At 42.9% G+C, this 21,394-nt stretch overlaps 1 protein-coding gene across 1 annotated transcript in view; it reads left to right on the top strand.

Annotated features, from left to right (window-relative positions):
- Positions 1 to 7,338: 7,338 nt before the first annotated feature.
- Positions 7,339 to 21,394, top strand: part of LOC121770494 (probable hexokinase-like 2 protein) — a 42,476-nt gene continuing 28,420 nt past the window's right edge. The window contains exons 1-5 of the mRNA XM_042167214.1: positions 7,339 to 7,616; positions 15,564 to 15,720; positions 15,806 to 15,985; positions 17,005 to 17,079; positions 17,152 to 17,403. Coding sequence (XP_042023148.1) covers positions 7,339 to 7,616; positions 15,564 to 15,720; positions 15,806 to 15,985; positions 17,005 to 17,079; positions 17,152 to 17,403 — 942 coding nt within the window. The remainder of the gene's footprint in view (positions 7,617 to 15,563; positions 15,721 to 15,805; positions 15,986 to 17,004; positions 17,080 to 17,151; positions 17,404 to 21,394) is intronic.

Below are 21,394 nucleotides of genomic sequence, written 5' to 3'. Positions count from 1 at the left end.
GGATTCTTCATGGCAGCCCTCCGTCCCGACGTGCGACTCCAGATGAAAGCCGCCAAGATCACGTCTTATGAGGATGCCGTCGAATTAGCCTTGGACATCGACATGTGCGCGTCCCAGCAACCTCAACGGACAGCCCCTGCCCCCTCCTACAGCGGGCCAACCGTGTACACCGGGCAGCAGCGACGGCCGTCACCCTCGGGGCACTCCAACCCCCACTCCCAGTTTTCCTCCACAGGTTCCTCCCGCCCAATGTCCAAACGCTTCCGAAATATCTCCACGGAGGAGTATAGGAGGCACATCGCGGCGGGCATCTGCGTCAAGTGTGGCCTCAAGTTCAGCCCAACGCACAAGTGCCCTCCCAAGACTCTTAATGTCCTCATCTGCGAGGAAGACGAAGTACAGATCGATGACCCTGACTGTGAGGAGACAACGGAGATAAACGATATGTTCTAGCCCGAGCTCTCCGTTTTGTCCTTAAATGGGTTAGATACGGCGAATACTATGAAGTTATTTGGGCATGTTGGCCCGCAGCAGATCAAGATAATGGTGGACAGCGGCGCTAACTACTGTTTCATCTCCGAGCAGTGCGCCCAGCAGCTGCACCTTCCGGCTACCCCCACGTCGCCATATTCAGTCGTGCTGGGTGACGGGTCCACGCGACGGGCGGCCGGAATCTGCAGGGGTGTCACGGTCACATTGGCAAATGAAAACTTCACGATATCTTGCTATGTGTTTCCCCTCCGAAACATTGATATAATCTTGGGGGTCTCATGGCTCGCCTCCCTCGGTTATGTAATGGTGAATTGGCAACTCTCGTCCATGGATTTCTCCGTCACCGGCAGACCGGTCGCACTCAAGGGGGACCCGACCCTCATGCGCCGAGCCTGCTCCACCAAGGACCTCCGCCGCCTTGAGGAGGGCGACTACGGATGGATACTTCATTCACTAGACACAGAAACAGCGGCGACTCCCTTCGGCATCGATCCAGCTCTCTCGGCCGACGCAAAGGAACAGCTACTGCGACTGCTCGAGAGATTTCCCTCCCTCACGGGATCCGCAGCCGGGCTGCCCCCCCGCCGGCGAACCGACCACCGCATCCCGCTCGTCCCAGGGACGGAACCTGTCTCAGTTCGGCCCTATCGATATAATCATCTGCAGAAGGACGAAATGGAAAAACTGGTGGTAGAGATGCTGGGCTCGGGCGTGATCCAGCCAAGCACGAGTCCGTTTTCCAGCCCGGTACTCCTCGTTCGCAAGAAAGATGGCTCTTGGAGGTTTTGCGTGGACTACCGAGAGTTGAACAAGCGAACAGTCCCTGACAAATACCCCATTCCGGTGATACAAGAATTGCTAGATGAACTACATGGAGCACGGTGGTTCAGCAAGATTGATCTGAAGGCCGGATATCACCAAATCCGCGTGGCAGCCGAGGACGTGCCAAAGACCGCTTTCCGAACCCACTCCGGTCATTACGAATTCCTCGTGATGCCATTCGGGCTCACCAACGCCCCGGCTACCTTCCAGAGCCTCATGAATGATATTTTCAGACCGGCACTGCGGAAGTTTGTCTTGGTAATTTTTGACGATATCTTGGTCTACAGTGCTTCGTGGGCCGACCATCTACGCCACCTTCACCAGGTTTTGGAGGCCTTGCAATCTCACTCCCTCGTCGTCAATGAAAAGAAATGCCTTCTAGGTCGAGACAGCGTCGAGTATTTGGGACACATCGTGTCTTTCGAGGGGGTTAAAATGGACCCGGCCAAGATATCAGCAGTCCTCCGATGGCCGATTCCGTCCTCATTAAGGGCCGTGCGCGGATTCCTCGGCCTGACCGGATACTACCGCCGTTTCATCCGCGACTACGGAAAAATTGCAGCACCACTCACTGACCTTTTGAAGAAGCCACTGTCGACGTCCTCCAAGCGATCGTGGACCTGGGCCCCGGCAGCAGCTTCAGCGTTTGAAGCGCTCAAGACGGCCCTAACATCAGCCCCCCTCCTCAAGATGCCGGAGTTTTCCAAAGAATTTGTGATGCCTCGGGCAGAGGCATAGGCGCGGTACTGATGCAAGACAGGCAACCAATCGCCTATTTCAGCAAGAACCTCGCTGCTCGGTGGCTGGCCAAGTCTGCTTACGAGAAGGAGCTCATGGCCCTGGTTCTCGCCATCCATCACTGGCGACCTTACCTACTGGGCCACCGATTTGTGGTCCATACCGACCAACGCAGCCTGCGTCAGCTGTTGGCTCACCCACTAGCAACCCCGGCACAACAAAATTGGGCATCCAAATTACTGGGCTACGACTTCACGATCGTTTACAAAGAAGGGAAGCTAAATAAGGCAGCCGACGCCCTTTCCCGACGGGACGAAGAGCCGATGGAATTCTCTGCCATAACCCTTCCCGCCTGGCCAGAATGGTCGACCATTCAGACGGACTTACCTGCGGACCCGACACTGTTCAAGATCAAAGCGGCTTTGGAGAAAGGCCAGTCGACCGCTCCACATTACGAGCTGGTGCACGACACTCTCTTCTACAAAGGAAGGATCGTCGTTCCTCCTCACTCCCCGTGGATACCCAAGCTCCTCGCCGAATTCCACGTCACACCAGCGGGGGGCCACTCCGGCGCATACCGAACCTATCGTCGGCTGGCTTCCAACGTCTACTGGCCAGGGATGATGCGACGGGTCTCCCAATTCGTTGCGGCCTGTGCAACGTGCCAGAAACACAAGGCCGACACCAAATCCCCGGCAGGCCTATTGCAACCGCTTCCGATCCCTTCCCGAATTTGGGAGGATATTAGCATGGACTTCATCTCGGGCCTGCCACGAGCCGGAGGTTTCGATTGCATCTTCATCGTCATTGATCGCCTATCCAAATATGGGCACTTCATCGGATTACGCCACCCTTTCACAGCCCGACAGGTGGCAGAGCTGTTCACCAACGAGGTGGTTCGCCTCCACGGTATACCTCGATCAATTGTGTCCGATCGCGACCCAATATTCCTCAGCTCGTTCTGGAAAGAGCTCTTTCGGGCCACAGGTACTAAGCTGAAGATGAGTTCAGCTTATCATCCAGAAACGGACGGCCAAACAGAGGTATTGAACCGTTGCTTGCAAACATACCTACGCTGTTTCTCGTCGGACCGGCCAAAGCAATGGAATAAGTGGATTTCTTGGGCCGAATACTGCTATAATACCAGCGTTCATTCGGCCTCGGGGATGACGCCCTTCGAAGTGGTCTACGGTTGACCCCCCTACCTTGCACTCGTTTCTTCCAGGGGAAGTTCGAGGCCAGGCTGTCATCGACACTCTTCGTTCCCGTGATGAAGTATTGGAGTTGCTACGCCACCACCTTCGTCGAGTGCAAGACGGAATGGCAGCCTCAGCCAACAAGAAACGACGGGATGTGGAGTTCGTCGTAGGAGACATGGTCTATGTGAAGTTCCAACCTCACAGGCAGTCCACCCTTTTCGCCTCCCGCGACAGGAAGATGGCCCCGCGTTTCTTCGGGCCGTTTCGCGTAGAGGCTCGCATCGGCGCAACGGCCTATCGAATGCAGCTGCCCACATCGGCCCACATCCACCCTGTGTTCCACGCATCGCTCCTAAAACGGGCCATAGGAGAGGCCACATCGGAGGCCACGCTTCCCGAGGGGCTAGGAGGATCTGCCCCGCCCTACCTACCTGAAAAGGTATTAGCCACTCGAACTGATCAGCGTGACGGCGAGGCAATCGACCAAGTTCTCATCAAGTGGCTCGGGATGGACGATGACGAAGCCACAAGGATGGACGTGGCTGATGCGCAAGGCCAATTTCCCTTCTTCAGCCTTGTGGACAAGGCTGTTTCGACGGGTGAGGCAGTTGATACGGTCAGATCTTGGAAGGTATATCGCTGAGGAAATAGGGGAGTAGTTTGGCCGAGGGAGAGGAATGAGGAAGCTGGCGAAACAGAAGCGGAAAAGTAGAGGGAAGGAAGAAGCGGCAGTTCCTAAATTGTTTCCTATTTTCTTGTAATTCAATTATTTATGTTTTAAGTACAGTCTATAAATGTAGAGACTCGCTAAGGAGAAAGATTATCTCTGAAGTGATCACTTATTTGGACGACTGATAGTCGTAGGCCTCCGTAGTGAGGATTATTATCGTGTTCCTTTCATTCCATCTAATAAAGTGTTCATTCCTCTGCAATCTATACTTGAGTGTGTTTGAGCGTGGGTTTTTATATTCAAGCTGAGTACAACTCGTACTCCAGTGTCCAACCAGCCTTTACTCCGCTAACAGAAACTTTCCTGCCCGTTTGATTAATGAATTATCTTCAGATAAGTACCTTTATGGTTTCAATTGAATGGACTTAACCGCTTGATTTAAGCTATAGCAATGTTAAAATCCATAGGACTTAACCGCTTGATTTAAGCAACGGTTTCATGATGTAGATGCTTGCTTGAGACAATAAAAAGACTTCTTAAGCTTACCGAACATGTATTCTTAACCTTTGACTTTGAATCCCTCGAGTTGGTCTGTGTAGATAGTCTCCTTGATGCTTTCATTTAGCGAAGTTGTCTTGACATCCATCTACCAAACTTCTCAATTCACATGGGATACTACTTACAATAGGATATAGATAGCCTTTAACATTGCTAATGACAAGAAGGTCTCGTTATAATTGATGCATTCTCTTTGGATGTAATCCTCCGCTACTAGTCTAGCCTTGTAGATGACTACGCGTCCTTCAGGTTCTCTATTTTGTTTTTGTCGACCCATTTGTTCCTCATGGATTTGCAGTGTTCGGTAGAACTTCAAGGTCATATACCTCCTTTTCTAGCATGGATTGCAACTTGGATTTTTAGTTGTTGTTCATCTAGCCCAGAAAACTAAGTCAAAAGAATTTCCTAAGCCAGTAAACCTTTTGGGTTCTCTCACAATCTTTCCTTTTCAACGTGCTTCTATGCATTTATGGCACTGAAATTAATGGGGTCACTTTTATGATTCTTTATATATGTTTTTTCCCAAGAATATTGAATTGTTGTTTACAAATACTTTATAACTTGGTAAAATACAACCCAATAAACCCGTACTTGATTAACCCTCAGCCCAAATAGGGTTAGCCCATAACCCTCTGAGCTGACCTAATTAGCATCCCTAATAAAAAGTGAGTAATAACTTGATACTCTTTCCGTCCCCAAAGAATATGCACTTTGTGTTCGGCATGAGTTTTAATGCAAAATTGATAAAGTAAGAGAGAGGTAGAGAGAAAAAGTAATTAAAATATTATTAGTGGGAAATGAGTTACACCTCATTAGAGTGAAAAGAGTTTCTAAAATTGGAAAGTGCATATTATTGTGGGACGGATTAAAAGAGTGCATATTCTTGTGGAATGAAGGGAGTAGTGGATTTCCAGATTTGGTAAGAGGCTAATATTAATTGACGGAAAAAAAATGGAAAAATGTGCTTATTTGATGTGGAAGGAGGGATTATATTTTTTAATAGGACTTGAAGATGGTAAATCGAGAGAGACAACGGTTAATAGGCCAAATATGGTGTTTATCAGAGAATATAATTGTTCTCTTATTTCTATGTATATTGAATTTTGTGTAGTGGTCTTTTCTTATAGAAGAAGAATATAATTACGAAAAGAAAAAAATCTGTCTATTCGTTTAACAATAAACTTATTTCTTTCCTTCTATGGATTCTTCTAAGGTTTGACACTACCCTGCAAGTTGAGCCACAATATATCTGATGCTCAATTTGCCCAGAACTTCTTTGAACACCTTAGGATTCACGGCCATGGTTAGAATATCAGCAAGATGTTCTTCAAAGTTTACGAATGGAAATACGATGATCCCACCTTCAAGATTTTCTATGATGAAGTGACGATCTACTTCTACATGTTTAGTGTTGTCATGTTGTACATGATTTTCTCGTATGTTGACCGTTGCCTTATTATCTGAAGTGTCCGGCTGTTGATTTCCTGCCAACGGGATCGGTGACCAATTCGCATCAGTGTACCTATCAATCTCCAAATATTCTTTCTTCTCTAGGAGTACGCCATATCCTATAGTTCCATTTAGGTATCTCACGATCGTCAAGGTTGCCTCCATGTGGTCTTCTTGAGACTGGTGCATGAACTGACTTACTATGCCTACCACATAAGTGATGTTGGGTCTTGTATAGGAAAGGTAGATCAACTTCCTCACTATTCGTTGATACTTCTCTCGGTTTTGTCAGATTAGCTCCTTCCACAATCCTTAGTCCAGGTTCATCATCATTTGAATATGCATGCTTACACGCCAACAAAGTTGTTTCTATCAACAAGTGAAGGACATACTTTTTCTGTCCTAGAAAAATTCCTTGCTTCGATCTCTATACTTTAATTCCCAAAACTCTAACATCTACCCTGCACGTGTATCCTGAGGTATATAGATCTGATATTAATAGACCTCAAGATGTTCTCAGTGTTACTAAACACTGACAATGGTATACATGATACGATGAGACCAACATGAAAATTGAGAACACAGGAGTTAGCAGAGACACTGGACAATATAAATTGCCAAGAAAGAGCACATGAGGCGTTCCTCCTCCAAGATACTCCCAAAATTGGAAAGGGAGGAAATCCAAATACTTTGTGACTAACCTTGCGCAGGGACAACTCATAGAGATGGCTCGAGCCAATGAAATATTTCTAATGGTCCTTTAAAAACCCTAGAGGTGTTGGGTTCAAACAGAAAAGGTCGCGAAAGGTATATCTAGGACATTGATGAACTCGTTGATGAGTCTCCACCTTAGTAGCATGCTTTTATAACATCTTAAAGATGGTAATCGAGAGACAATGGTCGATAGGCTAAACATGGTATTTATCAGACAATATAGTCATTCTCTTATTTCTAAGTGTATTGAATTTTATACAATGGTAAGAAGAATACAAAATGAAAGGAAAGAAAATCATTCTATTCCAGGTTGTATAATTTCTTGATATTATCTAACAATAAACTAATTTCTTTCCATCTATGGATTGTTTTAGTGTTAGACAATATGAGCTATATTGAATAAAATGAGGATGTAGAAGTATGTTACTAGTGTCACAAATGTTTATTCAAAGTCAAGTTAACCATTAATACAACTAAAAATAATGTTTTATTAATAAGGTTTGTATATGCATAAATAAAATAAAACATGTGCTACCAAATAGAAGTAACAAATTAGCCTCAAAAGGAATATTTCAAACTCAGATCGGGTTTCTCTCTTGATAACTGTAAGCTTCCACTATTTTCTTGCAAAAAATGTGCGTTACCATATGGAAGTTATAACCAGAAAACAACGTATGTTTTGAATTTGTTGTGAAGATGAAGCGGCAATTGGTGGTAGTGGTGGCTGCGACGATGGCAGCCGCGACGGTGGCCGGAGTAGCCTTTTTGGTTAGGCAATGGAGGCGGCAGAGCAACCAACAGTTGAGCGCACAACGCATCCTCCGTGAATTTGCAAGTTGGTGCGCGACGCCGACGTCAAAGCTATGGCAGGTGGCAAATGAAATGGCATCGGGCATGGAAGCAGAGCTCACACCCGGTGATAGGGGCGGAAACCTAGGCGTTCCCGTTTCTTATCTCGCAGGTCTCCCCACAGGGTACGTAGCTTCTTTACTCAACATTTTTAACAATTTTATATAATTTCTTTATCATCTAAAATTTTATAACGTAATATGCACCGGTTTTTTTCTTTTATTTTCAAGTCACTAGATCGTTTAAGTAAGTTCGATTGCATAATGCCAATGGGAAATCGAACATGTAACAAGAAGGGCTCTGAGTCAAAAGATTAAATGTCTGTGTGAGTGCTATATGAATATATGATGAATAAAAACAAAATATACACTTCCTTAGACCAAAAATATTACTTTATGAATCTACTTGAATAGATCATCAATACATTATTCAAGCCCAATATAACTACTTTTAACACATACATATCAAACAATGACAATTCACATTCAAGACCAATACATGAATTTACCTTACACTTTCTTAGTTCAATACCAATAGTTTTACAACAAGTGCTACGAGTTTCATTGTAAAATTAGTAAATTAAAATACAGAAAAAAGTAGATGACGTATTGTTAGTTAAGGCAGAGATGTAAAATTCATGCCTAGGGCGCTTAAAGTGTGGTTGTAATCACACAGCCAGTGTAAGTGACACATCACAAATTCTATTAACTTATTCCACTCACAATAACAATTATTGTAAAGTATTATATAAAAGTTAGGACTGACTTTTTCCACCTACTTTCCTTCCTGTTGGTTTCTGGGGATTACAAGAGATAAAAAGCGGGCGTAATACAACCCAAAAGAAGGAATACATAATGGAAACTGAACTAAATGAAATTACAACTGAAATTCGAAACAGATTAACCGTGAAACAGTTGTTAGCCGAGTCGAGGAGGCCTCTTCCCGCAAGACGAGATACGCCCCGGTAGTGCTCTCGGTTTGACGTGTCATCCCCAAAGGTAAAACGGCTACGTCTCTGGTGAAGCAGCACCGCTATCAGCAGAGCTCCGGCGAACAGGATAGAGGAGAGGGCAGAGCTTCGACAGAAAGACAATGCAGAGAGGGAGAGAGCTTATGATGCAGATGCTTGTGAATGTTGTAGTGCAGATGCATGGATTGGCTAGCCTATTTATAGGCTCAGTCCACTGCTGTGGGTCAACAGCCATGAAGGCTCATCATGGCAGATTCGTAACCGCCGACGGTTACTAGCGTGTGGCAGGAGTGTGCCTTTCGCGTGCGGAGCGTGTGCTTTTCTCACGTGGCAGCTCTGACTGTGCTACGCTTGACGACGTGTCAAGCCACTAAGCCACTTGGATTGCTGACTCTGCGGTGGTCTAAAAAGATTAAGTTTGGGCCAAGCACCAAGCCCAAAGACCAAGATCCAAGTCCAAGTCCAAGATCAAGATCAAGATCAAGATCGAGATCGAGATCGGCATCGGGCCCGAGGCCCGCGGCCGCGACCGCGAGCACGGGCACGGGCACGGGCTCGGGCGGGCAGCGGCGGCGGCGCGCGCGTGTGGGCTCTTTCACCCATCTTGGTCCACTATAATTATTAAGTAACATAAAGTCACTTAATTTATACACATTAAAGATGTGTTACTTCTCCTATGTGGGATAATTAACACTAGTTAATTATTCCCTAAGCTCCAACTTCAAGCTTTAATTAAAAGCTAATTATGCCCAACTTTAATCCACTATTTCTCACTCACCGGAAATCGGATTTGAGAAAGTGAATATACTATATTTATCTACGTAAAATGCAGAGCGACGCTATGTCATTTAATTTCACAAAATTAAATGTCTCGTCACATTTATTATTTGGTCAAAATCCATTGACCGGGCATATTTAATACCATGATTTCTACAATCCCCCGCATGAGTGGAAATAGCCAAATGCATATGCATGCAGACACAAGCTCAACCCTCGAGAGGTATATAAGCATAAGGATAGGTAGTTGTTGGCTTTGAACCTTCCATAGTCGACACCATCGGATACACAAGCCGCTTAGTAGCGCGATGCTTTGAACTAATCCCCCACGGCGTGCACCGAGACAATGATGTTAACGCTTAAACACCTCAACCTCATCATTTCTCACGTTTTGTGTCCGTTGCGGTCTTGGACCCCACTTTGGATTCATAAGTGCGTTTTATGAAGCGACCACACTTCGCACTTACATAGGTGATTCTTAGTCAAATACCTTGCCATACTTGGTCTCTTTGAGAACTCCATCTCTTTGAGATCCTTAAGAACCATTAAAAGTCATAGACTTAGCCTTTACCACTAGGAAAGTTCTCCAACACTCTATTGCTCTCTAGGGAATAGATATAGTTGAGTGTTTCTCATGAACTCTCATAGCTTAGTTGTCCCTTTTGAACCAAGTTCTTGGGATCTCCAGTCATCATGGTTGGGTTACCACTATGATAATTCTTTAGTTTGTGGATTTCAAACCCATTCCCTCTAGCAACTTATTCATTTGATCACGGTTTAACCCTTTGGTTAGCGGATCCGCTAGATTATCTATTGACTTCACATAGTCAATTGTAATCACCCCTGTTGTGATCAAATGTCTCACGGTGTTATGTCGTCGATGTATATGTCGAGACTTACCATTATAGAAGCCATTGTTTGCCCTTCCAATAACTGCTTGGCTATCGCAGTGGATCAGCACTGGCGGCACTGGCTTAGATCAACATGGAATATCTTCAAGGAAGTTCTTAAGCCACTCGGCTTCCTCACCCGCCTTATCTAAGGCAATGAACTCCGATTCCATTGTTGATCGGGCTATACATGTCTGTTTTGTGGATTTCCATGATACAGCTCCACCCCCAATAGTAAAGACGTATCCACTTGTTGAAAGTGAGTCTCTATTATCGGATATCCAATTGGCATCACAGTACCCTTCAAGTACCGGGGGGTATCTCGAGAAGTGTAGCCCAAGATTTTGAGTGTGTTTTAAATATCTTAAAACCCTCACAAGAGCTCTCCAATGCTCTTTGCTTGGATTGCTCGTGTAGCGACTCAACTTGTTCACGACATAAGTAATGTCAGGTCGAGTGCAATTAGTCAAATACATAATGCATCCGATCACCCGTGCATACTCTTCTTGTGCAACGGGCTCGCCTTTGTTCTCGCTCAAGTGAACGTCGAGTTCAATTGGAGTCTTAACTGGCGCGCCATCATAGGCTTTGAATTTATTTAATATCTTCTCAACATAATGTGATTGTGTTAAGATGATTCCATCAGACGTTCTTAGAATCTTCATTCCAAGAATTACATCGGCTAGACCCATGTCTTTCATGTCAAAGTTTCTCCTTAACATGGCCTTTGTATCGTTAATTACTTGAGTGTTACTACCCAAGATTAACATATCATCAACGTATAGACACACTATAACATGGCCGTTATTAGTGCTCTTGATGTAGACACATTTGTCACACTCGTTGATTTTAAACCCATTTGATAACATCACATTATCAAACTTCAAGTGCCACTGCAATGGTGCTTGTTTCAATCCATATAGAGACTTTACGAGCTTGCATACCTTTTTCTCTTGTCCAGGTACTACAAACCCTTCGGGTTGCTCGATATATATTTCATCTTCTAATTCACCATTTAGAAACACGGTCTTTACATCTATTTGATGAATCTCAAGATTGTGTAATGCAGCAATAGCGAGAAGCACTCGGATAGATGTAATCCTTGTTACATGTGAATATGTATCGAAGAAGTCATGTCCTTCCTTTTGTTTAAAACCCTTTACTACTAATCGGGCTTTATACTTATCTACTGTTCCATCGGCCTTAAACTTTCTTTTAAGGACCCATTTGCATCCTAAAGGTTTAGCACCTTCGGGCAAGTCAACCAACACCCAAGTGTGGTTTAGCAAAATTGAATCAATTTCGCTTTGAACAGCTTCTCTCCAATGTAACCCGTCTGGGCCATCGAATGCTACTTTTATAGATGTCGGTTCTTCATCTAACATAAAAGCAATGTAGTCAGGACCAAATGTTTTTAGTGTTCTGACCCTACTACCACGTCTTAGTGCTGTATCATTTGGATCGGGCCTTGCACGCTTGCGCGATTCAGGTTCCGCATCCGCTGATTTAGAACTGTGGCTTCTTCTTCCACTGGTTTAGAACTAGTGGCTTCTTCTTCAATTCTTGTCTCAGAATTGGTTACGACCTTTCCTTTGTCTTTGCAAGGAAATGTATTTTCGAGAAATACGGCATTCCTTGTCTCAATTGTTGTCCCTACTGTTATAGTCGATATTTCGAACTTGTGAACAACAAATCGATATGCACTACTATTAAGTGCATATCCAATGAAGATGCAATCAACCGTCTTAGGTCCGATTGTAACTTCTTTGGGCGGAGGAACCATCACCTTTGCCAAACACCCCCACACTTTGAGGTATTTGTAGGATGACTTCCTTCCTTTCCACAGCTCATAAGGAGTAACATCTTTTCCTTTGAGAGGAATCTTATTCAAGATATAGTTGGCTGTCAAAACAGCTTCCCCCCACATGTTATGTGGTAATCCTGAAGTCAGAAGCAGTGCATTCATCATCTCTTTTGGAGTTCGATTTTTGCGTTCTGCAACACCATTAGATTGTGGTGAATATGGTGCAGTCGTTTGATGGATTATACCACTTGCGTTGCATAATTCCTCAAACGGGGCTACATATTCGCCTCCTCTATCACTTCGAATCGATTTGATTTTACAACCAAGTTGATTCTCAACTTCGTTCTTATAATTTTTGAACACTTCTATTGCTTCATCTTTACTTCTTAAAAGATAAATGTAGCAATACCTTGTGCAATCATCTATGAAAGTGATAAAGTACTTTTTACCACCTCTAGTTTGCACCATCTTTAAATCACATACGTCCATGTGAATTAATTCAAGGGGTTTTGTGCTTCGTTCAACCGAGTGAAACGACAACTTAGTCATTTTTGCTTCAAGACAAATTTCACATTTATCTTGGATATCCAATTCATTAGCCTTTAGTAAATCTAAATTTACTAATCTTTTAATGGCTTTTGAATTTACATGTCCCAATCTACAATGCCACAAATTTGAACACTCAGTCAAGTAAGATGAAGTAGATGCTTTATTCTTATTAGCCAAAGGCTTAGCAACACTGCGAGTCGTCACACTAAGTTTGAAAAGCCCATCGGTTACATAACCTTTTCCGAGGGATTTTCCAAACTTATACAAAGCAAACCTATCAGACTCAAATACAAGTTTAAACCCCTTATTAACTAGTATTGATCCTGACACTAGGTTCTTGCGGATGTCCGGGACATGCAGCACATCCTTCAACGTTATTGTGACGCCATGTTGATCTCTCTTCCTTCAACAGCAGTGTAGGAGGCAAACTTGCTCCTATCTGAGCAGACATGAGCAGTAGCGCCGGTGTCGATGTACCAGCCACCCTTGTTATCAACAAGGTAAACCTCTTCAGTGACCACAGCAATGAGTTCGTTCTCGTCCCAGTCTTTGAACTCCTTCTCAACGACGTGGGCAGCCGACTTCTTCTTCTTGCTGCGGCAGTCTTTAGCAAAGTGGCCTTGTTTGCCACATTTGTAGCAGTCGCCTTCGAACTTCTTTGAAGGCTGCTTTCCCTTCCCTTTGTCATTTGGACGGTTTGGGCGAGGGCGTTTGTTGGAGGGACCGCCCCGCTCCAACAGATTGGCTTTGGCTTCAAGTGGGGTGAACCCCTTAGCCTTTTGGTCGCTTTTGCGCACATCAGCCTCAATGCGCAACTTCACGATCAAGTCTTCAAGGGTCATCTGCTTTCGCTTGTGCTTGAGATAGCTCTTGAAGTCCTTCCAACTGGGAGGAAGTTTGTCAATGATCGTGCACCTTAGGAATTTGTCGGGCAAGGTCATCCCTTCAGCCACTAATGCATGGATGATCATTTGGAGCTCTTGGACTTGCTCCATGATGGGTCGAGAGTCGACCATCTTGTAGTCCATAAATTTGGATGCTACAACTTGTTCAGTCCCTGCAGCATTATCTATGCTATATTTCTTTTCTAGGTTTTCCCACATTTGTTTAGATGTGGTTACATTAGAGTATACATTGTAAAAACTATCATCTAAAGCACTTAGAATGAAATTTTTACAAAGATAATCTCCTTTCCTCTAAGCCTCATAGTCCGCCATGACTTCGAGCCTAGTCTCTTGGTCGCTTGGCACGGGCGGCTCGTTCTCCATGAGGAAGTTGGCGATGCCCAATGTTGTCAAGTAGAACAACATCTTTTGGTACCACCTCTTGAAGTCAGATCCTCCAAACTTGGGTGGTTTCTCAGCAGGTGGCATCATTCTTGGTGCCAAAGGTGCCGAACTTGGTCCATGGAAGGAACCAATTCCGTTGCCCCCAAAAGAGCCAACAACGTGGTTGGGCGTAAAAGCCCCACCATTCATGTTGGGCATAGAGCCCGCCATGGTCGCACTATCCCCGAAGGGACTAGCACTCGCATGAGACCCGAAGGCCCCAGCACTCGATCCATTAAAGGATCCGAAGGAATCACTAAAAATGGAACCAACCAATCCACTCGAGGTGGATCCACCAGTGGGCCCAAGGGGGTTAACAAACTCCCAAGGGGTTGTTGATGAAGAAGGATAGCGCCCAGGAGTGGGCATCATCGTCAGAATCGATGAAGTGTTGACTGGTCCAGTATTCGCCATGGTGGAGGAAATGGCGGCGGTGGTGGTGGCAGCAGCGGTGTTGGATTCAGTCGACAACTCCAGCAAAGGTGTTTAAAGTTTCGAAAGTTTTAGTTCAGTTTAATGGTCCAAATTCCTTCAAAGGCAAGTTATCTCGTTTTGCGATTGTTGGTTTCTGGGAATTACAAGAGATAAAAAGCGGGCGTAATACAACCCAAAAAAAGGAATACAGAATGGAAACTGAACTAAATGAAATTACAACTGAAATACGAAACAGATTAACCGTGAAACAGTTGTTAGTCGAGTCGAGGAGGCCTCTTCCCGGAAGACGAGATACGCCCGGTATGGCTCTCAGTTTGGCGTGTCGTCCCCAAAGGTAAAACGACTACGTCTCTAGTGAAGCAGCACCGCTATCAGCAGAGCTCCGGCGAACGGGATGGAGGACATGGCAGAGCTTCGACAGAAAGACAATGCAGAGAGGGAGAAAGCTTATGATGCAGATGCTTGTGAATGTTGTAGTGCAGATGCATGGAGTGGCTAGCCTATTTATAGGTTCAGTCCACTGCTGTGGGTCAACAGCCATGAAGGCTCATCATGGCAGATTCGTAACCGCCGACGGTTACTAGCGTGTGGCAGGAGTGTGCCTTTCGCGTGCGGAGCGTGTGCTTTTCTCACGTGGCAGCTCTGACTGTGCCACGCTTGACGACGTGTCAAGCCACTAAGCCACTTAGATTGCTGACTCTGCGGTGGTCTAAAAAGATTAAGTTTGGGCCAAGCCCAAAGACCACCCAAAGACCACCCAAAGACCAAGATCCAAGATCGAGATCGAGATCGGGCTCGGGCGGGCGGCAGCGGCTGCGGCGCGCCCGTGTGGGCTCTTTCACCCATCTTGGTCTACTATAATTATTAAGTAACATAAAGTCACTTAATTTATACACATTAAAGATGTGTTACTTCTCCTATGTGGGATAATTAACACTAGTTAACTATTCCCTAAGCTCCAACTCCAAACTTTAATTAAAAGCTAATTATGCCCAACTTTAATCCACTATTTCTCACTCACCAGAAATCGGATTTGAGAAAGTGAATATACTACATTTATCTACGTAAAATGTAGATCGACGCTATGTCATTTAATTTCACAAAATTAAATGTCTCGTCACATTTATTATTTGGTCAAAATCCATTGACCAGACATATTTAATACCATGATTTCTACACTTTCCAAAGTCAAATAGTTTTTTAAAATGTGCATCGGTCAAATATGAGACATCTGTTGTTGGGGACCGGAGGAATTATCAACTATGTGTTATGAAATTGTTGATGAGTGTCATTTGATTTAAACCTGAAAAGTTATTTAGGAAAGAGAAGGGAACATTTTATGGGATAAATCTGCGTGGAACAAATTTTGTGATAGTAAGGGGAAAACTTGAAGGCAAAAACGAAGCATTGAGTGATTTATCTCGACAAGAGACTGAAATTCCTCTTCATATACTGTCTAGTGATGACTCTACAAAGGTATGTCGTATCCACAACAAATAAATGCAGCTACTAGCTAGTAAGTATATTGGGTGTGAATGAATAATAATATGATGAAGGTCAGGAATTATGTGCTTTAATTGCGGTTGAGATGGCGAAATTCGTTGGGTTACACGTGGAGGGTGATGGGAAGGTGGGAGGAAGAGAAAGGATACTGGGCTTCACTGTATCACATCCAGTAGATGACCTATTGCCATCTTCTGCCCTTCATTCCAAATGGAGACGCCTATCTGTCAACGACGCAGTTGAGTCATTGCTTTTTTTCCTTTCTCGTGGTTTTGCCGTCCCCAAAAATTTGTCACTTATTTCTATTTTTATTCGTCCCTAAAAATCCCATCTTTCACTTTTATCATTTTTGTAGAGGATTTCATATTTCACTAACTCATTTCCACTCATAGTAGAATCCACATGCCACTAACTTTTTCAACCCACTTTCTATTACATTTTTTAAAACTCGTGTAGACGGAGAGAGTACTTTCTTCTTATTATTTGCAGTTGTTTTGTAAAATGATAATCTTCGTCACGGCTAAAATGACACATTTCTTAGTCGGCATGAGATTTTAGTAGTTGTTGGTTAATTTGATTGACTGGAGAAAGAAAGAGTGGATGTAAGTATAAAATGAAGAGAGAATAAGAGTTGAATATTTGATTGTAGGGAGAAAAAAGTGGTTGAGTATATTAAAATAAGAGAGGGTTCACAAAAATAGAAATGTGTCATCTTGATTGTGAGAAACTAAACGAGAAAGTGTGTCATCTTAGTTCGACAGATGAATTAGTTAAAGTGGAGAAATAGTTAAATAATAGAGAAATAATATAGAGAAGAGTCTTCCTATATTTTTCAACCTCTTATATTGCTCGCTTTCCGCTTTAACTATTTGTAACTCCCTCCGTCCCGGCTAAGCTGATACAATTCTTAGTTGGAAGAAGATTTTAGGAGTTGGTTATTAATGTAGTTAATTGGAGAGAGAAAGAAAATATGTAAGTATTAAATGTAGATAGAAAGATGATTGGATATTTAATTGGAGAGAAAAAAAAGTGATTGGTGTATTAATATTAGAGTGAAAGTTACCAAAAATAGAAATGTGTCATCTTGATTGAGACAAACTAAAAAGAAAAAGTGTGTCATCTTAGTTGAGACGAATGGAGTATTATTATTTTTCTAAAACGAGTGAAAAAAAGAAGTGGTTCAAGTAACATGGGACGGAAGTAGTAGTAATTAATAATTAATTATATGGAGTGATATATATAGCTTATTATGATCAGGTGGGAGAGGAATTAGCACAAGAAATGAACCACGCGTTGAAGAAGCATGGCATTGAGATGCGTGTTTTTGCAGTAGTAAGTTCATTATTAGTAATACAAGGATGAAAAAATGTAGATCGGAATGAATTGATGAATGGATTGTTTTAGGTGAATGCCACGATCGGGCATCTTGCTGGAGGAAGATACTACAACAAAGAGAGTGTGGCTGCGGTGAGTCTGGGAATGGGATCAGACGTTACTTACATTGAATCATTGCCTCAACAAATAGTGAAGGAATCATCACCAGAAGCTGCAGAGACGGCTATTAATATGCGATGGGGAAACTTCTTTTCCTCCCATCTTCCACTCACTGAGTATGATGCCTCCTTAGATGCCCAGAGCGCTGATCCGGGATGCCGGGTACGTCGTACTCCTATTCATTAAATCCACGACGCTCATAATGTATAGTAACTGATACAGACCAAACATGAGAACTCGGCTCAAAAGACTAGCATGATAAGAGAGACAACTCATTTATTCTATATGCCATTGAAGCAGCATATTTAACCGAAGATTCGTGTGTACTTTTATGCTGGGTCGAGCCCTCAGGTCCAGAGAATCTGCTAGATCACAAGGTCTAGGAACTCAGAGGATCCTGGAAGTCTCGGTCGTCGGACACACAAACCCCCCGCGCTTTCAAAAACCCTCAACCAGCTATACTATGGATTAGTTTAGGGAAGCAAGGGTCGATCCCACGAAGATGAATTCGTAAGAAAGCATTTAGGAGACTCTGGGCAAGTTGTTGGCTGCTGCCACACAAATTTGGGTTGAGGTTTAACTAATACTAAACCTAAGAACGAAAATCAGACACTGGACCTAGGAAACTGAAAACATCATACAGACATCGAACATCCTTGTAATTACGAGATATCAAACTAACTTCCTAGACCGAGCAAACTACTACCTAATATAGCTAGACAAAAAGCGACTAAACAATTGGGACCATTTTCCAGAAACAGAAAGTACGGAAGAAAAGCTGCAAATAACAAACTAAGAATTTAACTAACAATGATGTGCACTCATTACCTGAATCAAACGCGAACATGAAGAAAGCAGAGCACAAATCCAGATTCAGACAAAATGTAAAAGTTCGGACGTCGAAAACTTGCAATTAGCCGGAAATAGAACAGATCAACATATACTAGACGGAATGAAACAAAAACACGAAAACCAGGCATCGACCACGACCAATTCTATTTCCGATCCAGACGTCGGATGCTTAATTCACTCCGGATCCAAGCATTCCGAACCAAACAACCAACAAAATCAACTCCATAACTTTCGATTCAACAGATCTGCCCCGATCTACACAAGCTTCCAACAATTCTACTCAAACTCAATAAACCAACGCGAGAAACAAACATCCAGTTTAGCAACTACGTCAAACTCAAAACAATTTGCATCCATAATCGAAATCAACAGCAGTAAAGTAAATACGGAAACAGAAAATGCATAGATAACGAGAATTCAATAGAAAACAGGGCCGAGCTTCGAACAACGAAGCTCGGTGAAATTCACGACGACAAATAAAACGAAAGCAAAAATTGTATCTTCGCCCTACACAATGACGGTGTTACCCAACATCAAACAACAAATGAAATGACCCGAACCCCTACAAATTCCCGAACAGTCCCCCCAAGTGTGTGGAAGTGAGTAAGCTAAGAGAGCCAAGAGCAAAGTGCCCAAAAAAAAGTCCTCCTCTCTTTAGATTGTATGCTCTCTTCCTTATATAGGTGCGTGTTTGATCTTCTAGAAGCCTTCACAGAAATCTCCATTCTGCCCTTCAGCTTCGTGATCTCCTCCGTCTAGTCATTTTTCTCCACAATGCTCACTTATTCGCCAGATTCCTTGGGTCATGCAATTGTCCTCTCTTCTTCCTGGACCTGGCGAACTTTCTACACACCTAGCTTAAAAAGATGTGTTAGACCCCGTAAATGCACGAATTTAACCCTTTAATCAATGCATGAAATTAGCCTTATCAAACTGCTCACACTTAAACCATACTTGTCCTCAAGTATAAAGACAAGAAAAGGAAATAAGGTGAATTTCAATGCATGATTATCTTATGACCAACTCTACAGACACAACAAAACCAAAAACTCCTAGACCTAGACACACTAACAGATTAACAAAGAGAAAATAACACTTAAAGAACACAACACACAATGGCAAGAACTAGTTTCCATTTTTAGGCAGCCGTCCCCACAAGCTTAAGGTCTATCCGATTCGTCTACAGTCTCCAAATCCTCCTTTTTCCTTCTTCTACCTAATCGGTCTCTCAGTTCGTCAAGATAGCCTATTGACTTCCCACTTGTTGGATTCACTCGATCACTCATTCCTCACCAGGGATGTTAGGATCGAATCACTCTTAAGTCAACGGTATACCACTGATGCGTCGGGTTATGAGAGTTTCTCCTTCCTAGATTCCCCTTTTTTTTTCTTTCTGGGTCAGGGTACTATTGCTTCCCGCCCTTAGGATTTTTCTTCTATTCCCCCTCTTTGTTTTAATTTTTATATTTCCCCTGGACTTCGTCCAGCTTATACCTCCCTTTTTTTTATTTTACTCCTCCCCTGGATTTCGTCCAGCTTATACCTCCATTTCCTGGACTTCGTCCAGCTTATACCTCCTTTTTTTTATATTTTACTCCTCCCCTGGACTTCGTCCAACTTATACCTCCATTTCCTGGACTTCGTCCAGCTTATTCCTCCAGAACCAGACTCTACTCCCTAAGCATCAAGTGGCGGCCCCTTTCTTACAAGTTAGGTCTAAGTGTATAAGCTTATAACTCACATTTATAGTGGGGCTTCACAGCTAGGTTATCTAAGGCATCTTCTATCGTCCTTACTTCATTCAAACCGATGTCAGTTTATTAAGGAAACAAGCCTCAAAGTTGACATGCATCATATCTTCAATAGCTCTAACTAAGAGAATCTTGCCTTATTATATTCACTAGCTCATGCGACACATATAAAGATGTTAGGGTTTTTATACTAGAAATCACCTTTCGAGTGATTGAATACTGTAAAACTATAATAATTATTTTCCAATGAATGCAACAGATTATTTTTGTCATAATGTTGTTATGTTTTACATTTAATGGATGTTTATTGCATATTTAAATGTATAAGCGAACATAATATAAGTCTAAGTCTTTGTTCTAGTAGACCGGTTGTGGGCTGCGCTCAATTTAAGATACGCGGTCAGTTCTGAATAAAGAAAAATAAGAATTTCACAACCCAGATAGACCTAGGCTCCCTATCGTGAAAGGTTGCAATGTCAGTCCGATTATTTCTAAGCCTTATTGAAATATGATGACGTTGGTGTGGTATAGCACTATATGGATCAAACAGCAAGATGAGTCTTTATGCTATCTACTGAAAGACGAGGTCTTGATAATTAATTTCTTAATCAATGTACATTAGCATTGATCATACGATATTGAGTATCTACTACTTTGACTTACCAAAGGTGTGGGTTTTTCGTCACCCAACGATCCAGGTATATTGGGTAGTGGTGATCATTGTCTAGCGGTGCTAGGATTGCTATTATGTTGAATCGTGCGCGAGGAGAGTCTCGTTTGATAACATCCACAAGAGGAGCTCGAAATGAGGTTTTATTATTCGGAACCTAGCTAGTTAGAGTTTAATTACTCTATGAATAATAAATAAAAGTTTCTTGCTAAGTCCACTCTTGGAGAATAAAATATGTTAATTAATTAAGTCCATAGCAGACATTAATTAATTAATGGATGTTTCTATCTTAAGTGCGGGAAATGAATTAAACAAATAAAAGAAACCCGGAATACTTGTAATTTCGGATTTGGAAAGGCAGTGCAATATTACTTTTGTAGTGGCTGCTTGTAATATTCCAATATAAGCTTATATTGTGGGTTCAATTTAATTAGTAAAAAACTAATTGGGTGAAGGCATGTCCAAATTCTTCCTTAGATCTCTGACTGGGCCCAATATGTGACTTTATAAATAGGAGAATAAAGGAGACAGGAAATATAATTATTATAGCTACAATTTTCGTCCCCCTCTAGATAAAGAGAGAGAATTCGAAAATTGCTCCCTCCGTGAGCTGAGTTCTGTCTTCATTATTCGAGTCCTAGTATTCTGGTGAGATTTGCCCACACAAATTGACAATAATCCTAGGAAATAGCGAGTTCATAAGGCAGACTTCTCAAATATAAATAGTATGAACTAGAATGTGGCTTCCAATATTATCGCCACCTGCTCTGTAGGGACAATAATCATAAGAAACTGCGAGATTCAGAAGTTCACACATGATTTATGGGATAGCTTGATCTTATTAGCAGTACATAAGCATTGTCATGGGAGTGTGTTGTAG

Source organism: Salvia splendens, chromosome 16 (genome assembly GCF_004379255.2).
Source record: "Salvia splendens isolate huo1 chromosome 16, SspV2, whole genome shotgun sequence".
NCBI classification, from domain to species: domain Eukaryota; kingdom Viridiplantae; phylum Streptophyta; class Magnoliopsida; order Lamiales; family Lamiaceae; genus Salvia; species Salvia splendens.
Note: the sequence above shows the minus strand (reverse complement) of the source record. Positions and strands in the feature narration are given on the sequence as shown.